General features: G+C 41.4%; 1 protein-coding gene across 2 annotated transcripts in view; it reads left to right on the forward strand.

The window, feature by feature from the left end:
* Positions 1-13840, forward strand: part of SGMS2 (sphingomyelin synthase 2) — an 82095-nt gene extending 68255 nt beyond the window's left edge. For both annotated transcript variants that reach the window (XM_035030245.1, XM_035030244.1), the window contains exons 4-6: positions 3564-3717; positions 8431-8597; positions 10089-13840. In XM_035030245.1, coding sequence (XP_034886136.1) covers positions 3564-3717; positions 8431-8597; positions 10089-10292 — 525 coding nt within the window. In that variant the 3' untranslated portion in view covers positions 10293-13840. The remainder of the gene's footprint in view (positions 1-3563; positions 3718-8430; positions 8598-10088) is intronic.
* Positions 13841-14534: the final 694 nt, after the last annotated feature.

The following is a 14534-nucleotide window of genomic DNA, read 5'->3' on the forward strand; positions in this document are numbered from 1 at the left end:
ATGGAGGCTCTGGCGGCCTCCTCACTAATCCGCCCCCATGTTCAGCTGTCAGGACCTATTCCTGCCGCATAAGCAGGCTGGCTGTGGGTGCCTGAGTAAGGGTTCAGTAAGATAAACACACAGATCACTTTAACTGGAGGTGATGTGGTGCTTTAGATCAGGAGTCAGAACTGAGTTCTCAGTGGGGTCCAGCCACGGGCTTTGAGTTCTCCTTAGATTGTTTGTGGTTACGAGGCCGTTAGGTAATCTACCAGCCTCCTCTGTTGTTGGTTCGGTGGAATACCCTCTGAGGCTGTGAACAATGACGGGACCGTGTAATCCTGAAGTCACTCACAGTGGGGGGGGATGTCCAACACAGCCCTCGCTGCCTAACGCAGCTTGCTCCTCAGTGGATACCGTCCCCACACGTGATTTCACAAGAGTGGGGAAACCCTTGGCCTTTGGTTTCCCAGCTGCCTTCTCCCTTGTCTGTTCCTGGAGCTCACTTTGAGTCTTTTGCTTACAGTTTGCATCAGCTCACCCATCTGAGTTTTGGTTTGCAGTCACAAAATCTTGTGTTCGGAGAAGTGTGTTTAAATACATTTTGGCCCGGTTATTAGGACTTGGATGAAATGATTTAGCTTTTCAAACCCATTTGGCCATGTGCAAGAATGTTGGGCGGGGATAGCTCTAGTCCCTTCCCTGAGAAAGCTTTCCTGGCCATGAGTGCCCAAAGGACCCTTCTTCTGAACTGAAGGGACAGTGTGCAGGGTGAGTTTTTTGTTCTGCCATCAGCCGTGTTGGGCTGTCTTGTACTTTCTTGGTGTGGATGTGGCATGTGGTGGTAACAGCTCCAGGAACCCTTAGAACACGGAGCACCCGTCTGGTGTGGCGCTTGTGATCGTTGCCTCTCCTCTTAGTCGTCCACGTCTTCTGTTCCGTACCGAGTCATGGTGTGGAACGGTGTCTGAAAAAATGAGGAAATTAATAGGAACTAGAGTCTTAAGTGGTGAGTGATGGAGGGTCCCAGTGAACCAAAACAGAATTAGGGAAAAAACCCCATTAATCCCAACTCTCACTTAACCTCCCCTCCCCTCCCCCCTTTTCTTTCTACCCCCTTCCCCCCCCCCCCGCCTTTCTTGAGGTGCTCTTTAGCATTTATACTGAGCATGAATTGACATCTAAGATAGCAATGACAGGATCGAGGAATTAAGAACTGTGGAAAGACAGAGCAAGAAGAGAGCATGCTTCCGCTGTTCTGTAAAGGCATAATGAATCCAGGGCTATCAGAAATCTCCATTCGCCCTCGCTGCTGAAAGGAAGAGGGGAGAAGACAATGTGTGGCAATAGTTCAGCTCCTGGTCTGCTTAGACCTTTGGGTCCATCTAATCCTGGGTCAAGGGACTGATGACTTTAAGGGTTTATGCCGTTAGGAAATTAGAGTACTGAGTTGGGATAGGTGAACAGATAAAAAAAAAATACGTTAGGGTTTTGAAATGAAAATAACGTGTCCTTTTAAACTGGAAACACAGTGGTTGGGCAGCATATGTACTTTTTAATTTGATCTCAGTGTTAACAGTTGTTTGTGCCAGCCATGTGATAAGAAGTTCCTGAAGGACTGTGATTGATCTGATAAAGCACACGGCTAGAGTCTATCTTCCACATCAAGGGCGTATCACATTATTTCATGTAGTTTGCAATACACCGTTCCTGAGGTGCGCCTGAAATGAGTCCTGCAACTCTGTCAACAGTACTTAACCTTCCCCAGGTATGGATCCTTTGCTGCCTTCTAGATCCTGTCTTTTCAAGGCAAGGTCACCTGTTACTTGGCATGTTGGTTTAAGGACTATCGAGTCTTTTTTTTTTTTTTTTTTGAAGGTTTTATTTATTCATTTGAGAGAGAGAGTGAGCCAGAGCAGACGGGAGCAGCAGAGGGAGAGGGAGAAGCAGACTCCCCACTGATCAGGGAGCAGGATACGGGACTCGATCCCAGGACCCTGAGATCACAACCTGAGCTGAAGGCAAACGCTTAACCGTTTGAACCACCCAGGTGCCCCAAGGACTACCAAGTCTTGATAAAATATTTGTGTTCTGGTTTTGCCACCTGGGCTTACCCTAAGCAAACTTCTGAAGAAAGTTACTTCTCACCTTGCCCTCTAATCCCGGTTTACGGCATTTTCTCTTGTAGAGCCTTATTCTCAACTATCAACCAATCATGGTGTGTTTGCCTTTTTACATGGGTCATCTGAATACCAGAAAACTTTCTAGATCCTTATGAATTCTTTTTTTAGTCAGGAAGGTTCTAAGGTCCCCAGTAGTGATGTTTTAGGCCAGGAATCCTGCCCGGATTCCTATTGTACTGGATAGGATGGTTTTCCACTTGCTTTAGAGGCTAGCTGAATTTCTCTACTCCCAGACCGTCCTCCCATCTGCCTGTACGCATCCTACCCTCCTTTTCCCCCTTGCATCCACTTGGGCAGGATACTGCCTGTCTTCATCACCTATTTAACCATCATCAAGGCTAGACTGGCCATGCTTCAGGGCCTAGTTGCCCGAAAGGATCATCATTGAGTACAAAAGGCAGCATGTCCTAGACCTGGCCCCCTAGGTCCCAAATGACTAGACATTAGTGGTCTTTCTGTATTTCTCTTCTCATGTGTACTATTACCTGAATATATTTCTGAGGATCATTCTTTGATTTTTCTAAGCCTGTTCACCTGATACTAGATTGTTCTGAAACTCTTTATCTGGCTCCTGAGCATTTCAGTATTCCAATTTTCCATGCCTACCATTTTGACCCACTCAGTCTACTACTCCTGCCTATTTGCTTCAGTTTTAATGGGATACAAACTTTTGACTATTGGGTCAAACTCCTGTCCTAGCCCATCATTGTTTCCTGTGTCATCATGGTGGCTTCTAGGGACTTCTACACCATTGTCCAAGGGAGCATTCTTGCCCTCTGCAATAGCACACAGATTATTTCCTTGGAGGATGTTTTTCCTGATCAGAGCTACTCATTTTTAAAAGCTGTCAATACATCTCTAATCCATCATTTGCAAACCTATTTAAATTCTGTAATGTGTTGCAGCTCCCTTCTTAACTGTAAATGTCTTGATCAGCTATTAACACAGCTCTATGCACACTTTAGGCTGCCCACTTAACACAAAGTCCCCGAATACACTTTAGAATATTAGTAATGTGGTATTCAGCTGAATCAAATATTAACCATCCAAAACCCTGACTTCCCCCTACAAAGAGGAAAGAAAGTAGCTTTGATCTTTTTAGTGCATAGCTGTGGTGAAGTCATTGGTTATTAATATTTTTTAAAAGCTTTGCCCAAGGACACACCACCACCAAAACATATTATTAGTAACATACTGAATAATTTAAAACGTGTCACTAAAACTCGCCAGTTCAACAAATAAAACCTAATTGGAGGAGCTTCCCCCCTTGGCTTCTTTTTGGCTTTTTAAGTTAAAAGGAAAAAAGCACAACCTGGTAAGCTTTCTAAGTATCACACAAATTAGGCTGAAGTGTGATTTTTATCGGCTTGTAAATTTTCTTCCTGATCTTGTGTCTTTCAGCTCAACGGAGACTCTCAGGCAAAAATACAACGGATTCTGCGATTGATTTCCGGTGGTGGATTGTCCATAACTGGATCCCATATCTTGTGTGGAGACTTCCTCTTCAGCGGTCACACCGTTGTGCTGACACTTACTTATTTGTTCATCAAAGAATGTGAGTATAACTCCTTCCCACTCTGTTGACTACTGTGGTGGGAGGGGGATCCCTAAGGCCAGAAATTGATGGGAACCCTTATTCCATTGGGACTGGTAGCTATGAAAGAGACAGAGAGGTGTGTGTGTGTGTGTGTGTGTGTGTGTGTGTTTAAATCATTTCAACTAGTCCTATGTGATTTGGACACTGGAGGCTTAAAACTTGACCCTGGATTCTCTAACATTTAGCATGCCTCCACAATGTCTGTCTCCCTCCTCTTCTCTAGGTATGAAAAGCTATTTTAGTGTTGCAACTAAGAAGCACACAGTGTTAAGTTTATTACAAACAGAATCAGTGCACTGGAAAGCCAAATGTAAATGACTTATGAATGAAACTTCCATTGTTTCATCCCAAATAATTTAATGTTTTCCCCTTTTTTAGATGTTTTCTTGTCCCATTCCAATTTCACCATTTTCCAGCCGACTTCTATGATTCAATAGGCATCTTCAAGGAACATTTTGCCAGTATTGATCATTTCTCTGTACAAAACAATATGGAGGCAAGAATGTGAAGTATCTTTCCATATTTATACACTTAATTCCCATTATACAAAATCCTTGTGTATCCTATCAGCTTTCATGGCTGGTATAATGTCTCCTTCATTGTGGGATCTGTATTTTAGTTGCCTGGCAGATCCCCTTCTTGTAGATTTCTGAGGTTTGATTTAATTAGGCATATCATCTCAACATCCTTTCAAAGCCGAGTGATACTTTCTCCTTCATTGTTGCAACGCTGGTCAGGTTAACCTTCCCCTTTAGTTCCAGAACACTCCACAGTGTTTCTTAGAGCCTTATCTCAACTTTCTTCACTTACTCGGCATTGTAAAGAGGTCTTTTAGCAAAGACCAGCAGAAGGACGCCTCCCCCTCTGATGTCCTGCTTCTTCCACCCTCTCTTGGCCTGTCGTTAATCCAAACAGGTTTAGCCTCGCCAAATGGCAGTGTGGACGTCAGAGTTTATCTGTCAGGGGTGCATAAGTGAGTTCTTGTCCCTTGGGTTTCCTGGGGTTTTAGGTTTAAGTTCTGCTTTGAGAGTATTATGACAAAGAGTTGAGGTTCTTTACAGTAGATGAACTGAAGTCTTTTTTTTGTTAAGAATTGTGTAGCTTCTGAATTGTTTCCTTTGTAAATGCCACACACACACACACACACACTTGGTACAGAGAGTAGCGTGTTAAGTGCACAGACTTCATCATACCTGACTTTTACGGCAGAGGGCGTTCTGGACCTTTCCCCTTATTTCTGCCCTCAGCCTCACACTGTGGGAGGTGGCAATGGGAAGAAACCTGAGTCTGTTTCTGCACCAATATCAGGGGGTTATCTCTTCCTTAAATGTCAGTCACTACATTTCCAATACCTAGTTATTGGTTCTGATGAGCCCACAGAGTGATCTGTGCTGTTTATGATTCTAACTCTAACTTTTGTTGGAAAAAGTTCCACCTGTGTGTAAGATCCATTGTTTTCCAGTCCAGAGGTGTACTTGAGTTGTAGGAGCTTCTCTCTAATCTGAAAATCATAAGAAATTTATAGAAAAACATGAGGAGGAGGGTGGGGAGGCGTTGCATGTTGGAGCAAAGCCATTGTGGATTCAAAGTAATGAAGAGAATCACCCCAGGAAACTGAAGGTCAATTTTACAAAATAACCCAAGACCAAGGGTTGTTAGCAGCAGTAGCAAAAAGTCATAATACTCTGTGCCAGGCACTGTTCTAAGCCGTTGATGCAAAATAGCTCATTTAATCCTGCAGCCACCCCAAGAGAGAAGCACTGTTTTCCCCATTTTTCAGAGAGGAAACTTAGAATGACTTCCCACGGTCCCCAGTTGGTAATTGGAGGACGGGGTATTCACACTCAAGCAGGCTGACTCCAGAGGTTATGCTATTAATTTCTTGGCTCTGTTTAGAATATTTGGGAACCCAAGTTGTCTGATCTTCTAAAATTGCTAAGGAACAGTCTGGTCTATTGCTCATTATTGTTCTTTCTTTTACTTCAGAGCAATAGCAAGGCAACTTGTGATTATTTTTATGCTTTAATGAAGGCTCTGCAGTATGTAGAGAGATTTGCTTCCCACGGCATGATTTTGGCTTGAAGTTTTTAAAACTGTATTAAGTTTACATACAGCAGGGAAAGAATTATATTCTGCTTTCTCTAATTTTTGGTGAGAAATGAAATGGCAAATCTGTAATGCTTAATACAGATCCTGCTCTAGAGTCAGTTCTGTACATAATAAATCAGAGCATTCCATGTTTGTGCTCGTTTCCTGTGCAATTAAGAAAAACCATCACCTTCTAAATGATACCATGTGTTATTGTTCTGAGTAAGCAGTGCTTCCAATGGCTTCTTTGAGCAGTTTGCTCCTAGAATTAGATGCATTTTTCCGATATTTTTTGTTTTCCTGCCTTTTGATCTGTTTGGTCTCTTTCCTTGTTTGCTTGGTTGTCATGAGTAGATTTGAATGTTGTCAAGAGAACAGATGAAAACATGGGACCAGGACCGTTTTTGTGGGCTTTCCACTGCTGTGCAAATTTTATCACTGGGGCCTAGGTTCCTTATAAAATTAGCCCGAGGAGGTCAGCCTAGCAGTTAGAACCAAATGTCTTGCTAGGAGAGGGGGAAATTTTTCTTTCTTTCTTTTCTTTTCTTTCTTTTTTTAACCTTGTTACCACAGAAAGTCCACTGTATGATTATTCAATGGCAACTAGGGCTAGGAGCCCACACGGACAAGTGGAGTGGATTAATATTTGTATCGTTATCTTTTAGCTCAATGTTCTCCCTGTGGTAGGATGGGAAAGCAGGAAGGGGTTGCCATTTTCCCATTCTATTTCAAAATAATTTCTATTAAATCTTTGCTTTGGGTCAGCCACTGTGCTCAGTTAGTGTGCAGGTCCCAATGTGGTAGCATACCTGGGAATACATTTTTGTGGAAGAGCAGTGTTAGAATTTCCAGCCATTCCTAAAACTTCATTTTCAGTTCCACAAGTAGTAAAATGACCATTCGGCCCGCCTCTTTACTCCTTGTCTGCTTCAGCTTTGCTTCTTGTGGATAAACAAATACAAAATGGTTCTGGTTTGCCCAAACAATTTTAACTTATCTAAGGTGATAAATATCAGGAGACCTATCAGCAGAGGTAGCTGGGTTGGTGTGAGACTTCGGGGAAGGGTGGAGTCTGTGGTTCTGCAGAATGCATATTTAGTGAACTCTCCAGATTTCTAAATGTTGGCTCAATTTTGAGTATTCTCCGCCTAACAGAATAGTTGTGGGGCCTGGATCTGGCCACCCAACCTGTAAAGGGTAAGGCCTCTTCCAGCTTTAAAATTCTAGGAGTCCGTCACTTATCTGCTAGAACTTAGTGGCAGGGTGAGCCAACTGAGAAGGAACAAGGAGCACATTCAAAATGGAAAAGTCAGACTTCCAAATGCAAATGCAGGCTTAGTATCTTACTGTTCCACTTGGGACCAAAAGAGCAACAGCTATTTCACCAAAAACTCTTTTTCATTTGAGTGATACCTGATTTGGTGTTTCCTCTAAACTTCTGGAAATGGATCCTTTTGCTCTTTTTTTTTTTTTTTTTAAGATTTTATTTACTTATTTGCGAGAGAGAATGGGAGACAGAGCACGAGAGGGAGGAGGGTCAGAGGGAGAAGCAGACTCCCCGCTGAGCAGGGAGCCCGATACGGGACTCGATCCCGGGTCTCCAGGACCATGACCTGAGCTGAAGGCAGTCGCCCAACCAACTGAGCCACCCAGGCGCCCTCCTTTTGCTCTTCTACCATGGTTCTGCACTTAGAAATAAATATCACTATGAAGATAAACACAGACAAATAGGAAATAAATCGGTTTGTGAGAGTATTAACTTTGTGAGCTAATAAGTCTTTAAAATAGAAAAAAAGGAAACTGCTATTAAAGAAAAAGAAAAGAGAAAGCTGTTGGCGATGAACCAGAGGGTGCATCTGTACCTCTGTCCTCAGCACTTGGGTGGGCAAGCTGTGGGGCGCACGGTCCTGCTTCACCTGATGAGCGCTGTCGTTCTCTCTTACAGCCGATCAATATGATGACCTTCTTAGAGGACTCACTAGGAAGGCTAAAATCCACAAGTGAATGAGCCAGAATCCTAAGCTTTATATAGGGAGCATTTATAGTTGCCATTAGCAACAACAGTATGAAACTGCTGAGAAGCAAAATATTGCTAGCCGCAAGGCTGTTTTTCTCCTCCTGGAGAAACCAGAGTAAGTTTATGTAAGACCTGAAATGACTCTTGCTTTTTCATTTCCCCCCACATTTTCCTTGACAACTACCCTTGCTTTTGACCCCTACCGCTTTTCTTTCCGATGGGATCCCTTCTGTGAGCTAATATGAGCCAATTCCAACCAACCTAATAAACAATTCTGTTCACTTCCTTACTGAATGGCCTAGCAGTGGGCAAGGTCTAGGATGTCTAGAGAATGACTGTTCCCCAGGGAATGACTATTAGACCTGCTATCAGTGGTCCTCTTCCTGCTCCCTTCCTATGGAGCAAATCCTAGGCGACTGACGGTGACTCATTGGGGGTTAATCTGTTTTCTTCTTCCAGTGACTTCCTGATCTTAGATTATTCTACTTAAGGTCGTTAGTGTAGACTGTAATCACTGAATTCATCCCTGGGAATCTTATTAACTCTATACTTTTTCTGCTGTCTAGATTCGCCTCGTCACTTCTGGTGGTATCATTTAATCTGCTGGCTGCTGAGTGCCGCCGGGATCATCTGCATTCTTGTAGCGCACGAACACTATACTGTCGATGTGATCATTGCTTATTATATTACAACACGGCTGTTTTGGTGGTACCATTCAATGGCCAATGAAAAGGTGAGAACAGTGAAGCCATCCCTGGATAATTTCTTTTCTTTCAATGCAGTGGCCCTTTTTTCATACAGTGGGGTTTCAGATAGCTTTAGTAGGAATGCCCACTGTCTGCACTCACGTGTGGGGTCTGGGTCAGTTCACTGAAACATATCCCCACGACTGCCTCTTCAACTAAATAGTGTCACAAATATAAATGACATTTAAGGATAAAAGGGCGGTGTCATCATAGAGCGTGGTGTTTTCCTAATTTGACTAATCGACACCAGAGTTGAAAAAGTATAAATGCTAACTTAAAATAAGGGAACCTTCTCTATAGAAGCATTGTGGCGCAGCTCGGTAAGACCTGCTCCCTGCCCTCAGGGAACCTAATTTTGAGGAGAAGACGGCAATTATTGTTAAACTTCAGGCAAAATAAGTAGTCCGTGGATTCCTGGATTTGGTACATCTTTTTGTGATACTGTGCTCTCTGGCTTCCCTTCTTATATTTCCTTGTTTGTTACTGCTGCCTTCTGTCCCCAGACGACCTTTTCTTTGCTTCTGCTGCTCATGTGGAAAGAGCTAACTCAAAGGCCACATCTTCTGGGAAGCCTTCCTAGCTCCTGCTATCTTCCTGTCATCCCAAGATGGGATGATTCCTCCCCGTCTCTGTAGCGCCTTTTCCTAGTCTAGGTGTGTGTGCCTGGTGTCAGAGTGAGTCCGTGTAGCAGGATTTCTCTTTGGGTGGTCCTGCCATATTGTCCGATGCATATAATGTGTGAGCAAGTGTCATTCCCAAAGGGTCTGAACCCAACTCTCGTTTAGTGCTCCCCACTGATAGATGCCTTTTCTACGGGTTATTTTGTGTCTGTAGCTCTCCTTCCCATTTTGTAGCCTCCCATTGCCACCTTCCTTCCTTCTTACACTTCCATCTGGGTATCTCTTGACACCATCAACCCCAAACCTTCACCTTTCACCTTAAATCTGTTCCGCCCTGTGAGTTCACCTTCCACTCTTCCATCTTCCTGGGCCTAGATCCATCTGCTCATGCATCCTGAGAACTGTCCCTCCTGGCCAACTCACACATCCACTCCTGAGTCTCTTACTGGGATTGCAGGCAGAAGAATTTGCATGAGATGGAAAGGGGGAAGGAGCCTGGGACCAGAAATATGTCAGGATCAGGGAAAAGGCACAAAGACAATTACTGCCTGGGTGGCTCAGTCGGTTAAGCGTCTGCCTTCAGCTCAGGTCATGATCCCAGGGTCCTGGGATCGAGCCCCACGTCGGGCTCCCTGCTCAGCGGGGAGTCTGCTTCCCCCTCTGCCTGCCGCTCCCCCTGCTTATGCGCTCTCTCTGACAAATAAAATCTTTAAAAAAACAAAGACAATTACTGCCTTGTGATCCTGATTCTGCTGCTTTCTCTGTTATGGTACAATGAATGATAATTAAGAAAAAAAATAGGATGCAAATCATGAAAAATAGGTCTCATTTTCCTTTTTATTTTTCTACTTTTTACAGAACTTGAAGGTCTCTTCACAGACGAATTTCTTGTCTCGAGCATGGTGGTTCCCCATCTTTTATTTTTTCGAGAAAAACGTACAAGGCTCAATTCCTTGCTGCTTCTCTTGGCCACTCTCCTGGCCCCCTGGCTGCTTTAAATCTTCATGCAAAAAGTATTCACGGGTTCAGAAGATCGGTGAAGATAATGAGAAATCTACCTGAGGAGCAAAACAAAGGCATCAGCTCTTATACCAAAAGAGTTAACGCTGTAACCAAAGGTATAGTTTTGGGTCTTTATTTTAGAAGAACTGACTGGTAAATGAAGAAGTGGACCAAATTTCGTGTAAATGATTAGAAAGATGAAGTATTACCCTTTGACTGTTTTTTAATTCATCCTGAGAAAGGTATATTCTCCTGCAGCTCTTCATTCATGGGTGACAAGCCCCCAAACTGGGATTTTACTAATGAGCTTGTTAAAGAGGTGCCAAAGAACATACTATTCCTTCTCCTTATTCTTTATCCACTAAAGCCCTCTACAGAATTTTTTCAGGATTTTTTTTTTTCCCTCCAACGTCAGAAGAATTTGTTAATGTTTTAAATAAAATATCTGGATATATACAGCTACTGTGTAAATAGAATAACCTAATGTTGAGAATGGTTTTAGCATTAGGCTTATTAATGAGGGGGAGATCTATCGGTTGTAAGTAAACTTGAGGTGAACTTTGTTTCCACCTTGTCACGGGGAAGGTCAGGGTCAGGTCTGGGAACGTGCACCTGCTGCTACCACTCACTGCACTATGTATCACTTTTACTTTTTTGTTTTTAAACCGATAATTTTCTTAAAAAAAAAAAAAAAGAAAGAAAGAAAGATGATCCAGTATGGAACTATTTGACACATCTCACAGATTTTATGCGTGTGTAAATATTTCACTTTAAAATCTCTAGGACAGATACACAGGAAACATGGAGCTATTTCTGTTAAACAAGTGGTCCTGTGTACACATTTATCTGCTCTCTGCCCGGTAAATTTGCATCTGTGCCGCCCCCCCCTCCGCCCCCGCCCCCCTAGGGCAGGTAGCTGTTCCAGCACAGGCTGAAAACACGCATGTATGTGAACGGATGCTCGCGCCACTTGGGGGACAAGCCTGCGTTTCTCTCCCGTCCTACCCTGTGTGAGATCGGTTTTAGAGCGGCTAAGCGGAACTCAGAAATGCAGCTGGTCATGTTTCACTGGAAACTCTTTCTTCCTAGTTACATTGTACTTTATGGGAAAACCGAGATGGAGTCTGAAAGTGTAATGTATCCTTGCCTTTTAGCAAGAGACTCAGCTTCTTATAAATGGGTCCTAAGGACATATGCCACAACTGAGTAATTTTACTTTGATCCTGAAATTACACCACGGTGCTGCATTATCCCCTCCTGTTGGAATCAGTCTGTTAGACAGTGACAGCGACCCAGTAAAGGGGGGAGCATTGTTTCTAAAGTTCTTTGAGGTGATGCAAAAAGAAGATGGATTTTTAAAAATCAGATCAGATTAATGCTGTCAGGGTTGGTTAATTTCTTGAGCCTTCTAGTAATTCTAAAACGAGATTTATGGTTCCAGAATCATCAACCCTAGGTCGGAAGACAGGCCCATGAGGTGGAAGGGGGCAGTTACATTTACATGGAAGGGGAAAAAGTTGAAAATTTCCCTCCACTTAAGAATGAAAAATACCCCTAAATTTGTCATTATAAACTAGCTTGCCTTGATTTGGTACACAAAACTGACCTTCAGATTGCTTGAGAGAAGCACAATACAAATCTTTTCAGAAGGGTCATTATTTTTGGTGCTAAAATTCTGTGTCTGTATTCAGAATGGCTCTTTCTCTGAGTAACAGAAGAATCACTAAAGGAAAGGTAGTTGAATTCAAAGGCAGGAAAAGACATTCTTCATCCAGTTATTTAAAATGAGAATGGAAATCCTGAATATCCTTAGCAGACTTTGAAACGCAAGTAGTTTTCTGGTATTTGTTATTAAATAAACCAGTAAGAAATAGATCTATAGTTTACCGGATGTGCTTAAGCCAGAATTTTGTCTTTCATTTGCTAAATATTGACACTTGTGGTATTTAAGGTGTCCTGCTTGAAAACACTTGAGTTTCAATTCCTGCTGTCCGATTATGAGGAAAAGCATCTGACATGGAAGCCTGGGTTTTGTGCTCCTGACGTTGGTATATTCCTTGAGCATCTAATTCATAACCTGATAGACCTGAGAGCCTTATTCAGCAGTGTCTTGGATAACCTAATTTTCTTCAACTTAAGTAAGGAAAAGTATTTAAGATTTAAAAATCATGGTGTGTTGATTGTTGGAGACCCTTGAAACAGTAAACCTTGCATTTTAGTCAAGTGATGCAGTTTTTTAAAAAATACCATCACCTTTTAAAGAACTTTAAAAACCTCTCTGACCTCACGTGTGGAGACACTATTACTGCTCACGTGTTCCTTACATGTATGTGTCACAGGTGTCTGATAGACACACAGGAAGCACGTGATTTGAAAAGAAGGAGGGAAAACACCAAAGTTTCAAGATGGGAAAATGAAAGAAATAGAGAAACTCATTTACATTTAGCAAAGCAAACTTGAGGCTTAACCTAACATGCCCCTTTGGGATAGAAAACTTAAACAATTTTGATCTTGCCTTTGAAACAGTGAATTTTGGGAGCTCCTTTTCCTTGCTAATTACAATACAAGATCTTCTCCATTATTCTTTTTTTTTGTAAACCAGTGCTCCCGTTCTAAGCTTTTCTTGGAATTGAGTCCTGTGCAATATCTATAACAGGATTCCCATAAATTAGGCATATTTTTTCTAAATTCTTTCAAATGGAAATGGGTTCCTCTCAGATTCTATTTTTTGAGCTCCTCCACAGCTCTGAAAATAAAGCATTGCTCCTGATTCCACCCAGAGTGATTTTAAATTTGTTATTTAATTTACTGGCATCTTGGGAAACAAGTTGTGCTGAGGAAGGAAGGCTGTTTTGAGCGAGCCCGGCCCCCGGTCCGGGGCAATGAGGACCTTGCCTAAGGTTCTTTGCTGTATAGCAGTGCCTCCTAGTGGAATTATGTTATATGACTTGGAACGCAAATTTGCCACTTTTTAAAGTATATTTTCAAGTTTTTAAAAGGCATTGGTTTGGTGGTGGTTGTTTTGTTTTGTTTTTGCCAATAATCTGAAAGCATCATGCAAAAGGGATTATTTTAAAGGTCTTTTAAACCTTTCCCAAAGGGAAAATGTGCTTAGATCCAAGGGAGTTACAATTCTAATCTTTTGTCCATTTGATCAAAGAAAATTTGCAGACCATTTTACCTCTCATTATCACAATCATTAATGTCTCCCTTTATAACTACCTATACTTTGTTTACTTTGAAACACCAGTTTGGCAGTCTTTCTTATTTTGTATTTGTATTTTTTTTTTTACATGCTAAAGCTCATGCAGCTTTTTTAATTAAAAGTTCACATCTTGTTTCTTCAATATTTTAAGCATTTCCTTTTTATTTGTCGTTTTTGTTTTGCACTGTAAAACTTTTTAAAACTTTAAGCCGGTTTTAACATACTCACTTCTGTACTGCAAGGAAGTGTGAGAAGGAATTTCTTGATAAATGAGTTTACAAGTTTTAAATCGAGCATATTTTAAGTAATATGCCATGTGTTGAAGGCTTTTCTATTTGTATGTATAAAGGTTCCTGGTATTTTTTTTAATGTCCTTGTGTTGCAATAATTTAACTCCTTTGACTTACTTGCTAAAAATATTTCTTCTATTAAGAAGTGCTCTTGACTTCAATACCTAAACACTGAAAATCATGTCAGAGGTACCCAAAGATAAGTTTTTATACAGATACACACCTTTTAAGTTCTGATTTATTATTCATTAATCTAACTATGCTGTGTTCTAAATGAATCATGAATGAGAATAGTTCTTTATTATGGAATTATTTAAAACTGTCCTTTAAAAGAAAAAAAAAAGAAGAAACTGTAAACATAAGCTAATCTAGTTGCCAAGTTGGAATTCATTATTTAATTTACCTCCTATGCAATGATTAATGCTGCAAAATGTATGGTTATGTTACAGTATATTCATAAAAGAAATATCATTACAAGGTGTGAGAGGTAGCCTGTTGCATTCTTTCAGAAATTTACTGTACTGTTTCAATGTGTTAAGTGCCTTGTTGTAAAGTAAAATTTTAAGTCTAGAATTCATTATTTTCCTGACATATTTTTCATTATAATATATACTGTATGCTATTGTAATAGTTTTATTAAATGCTTATATTTTAATCAAACATGTAAATTTCAGAAGCTCTTTTCTCCTTCCCCTAATACCTTAGTCATTGGTCTCTCATATGGGATTTGTGTTCAGGTTTGTTGTTGTTTTTTAAAGAGGGAATTATCTTTGTTTAGAAATGTTTTCCGTGCTTGTGCTTTTGTGT

This window comes from Mirounga leonina, unplaced genomic scaffold, assembly GCF_011800145.1.
Source record: "Mirounga leonina isolate KUSES-001 unplaced genomic scaffold, KU_Mleo_1.0 Mir_357, whole genome shotgun sequence".
Classification (NCBI taxonomy): domain Eukaryota; kingdom Metazoa; phylum Chordata; class Mammalia; order Carnivora; family Phocidae; genus Mirounga; species Mirounga leonina.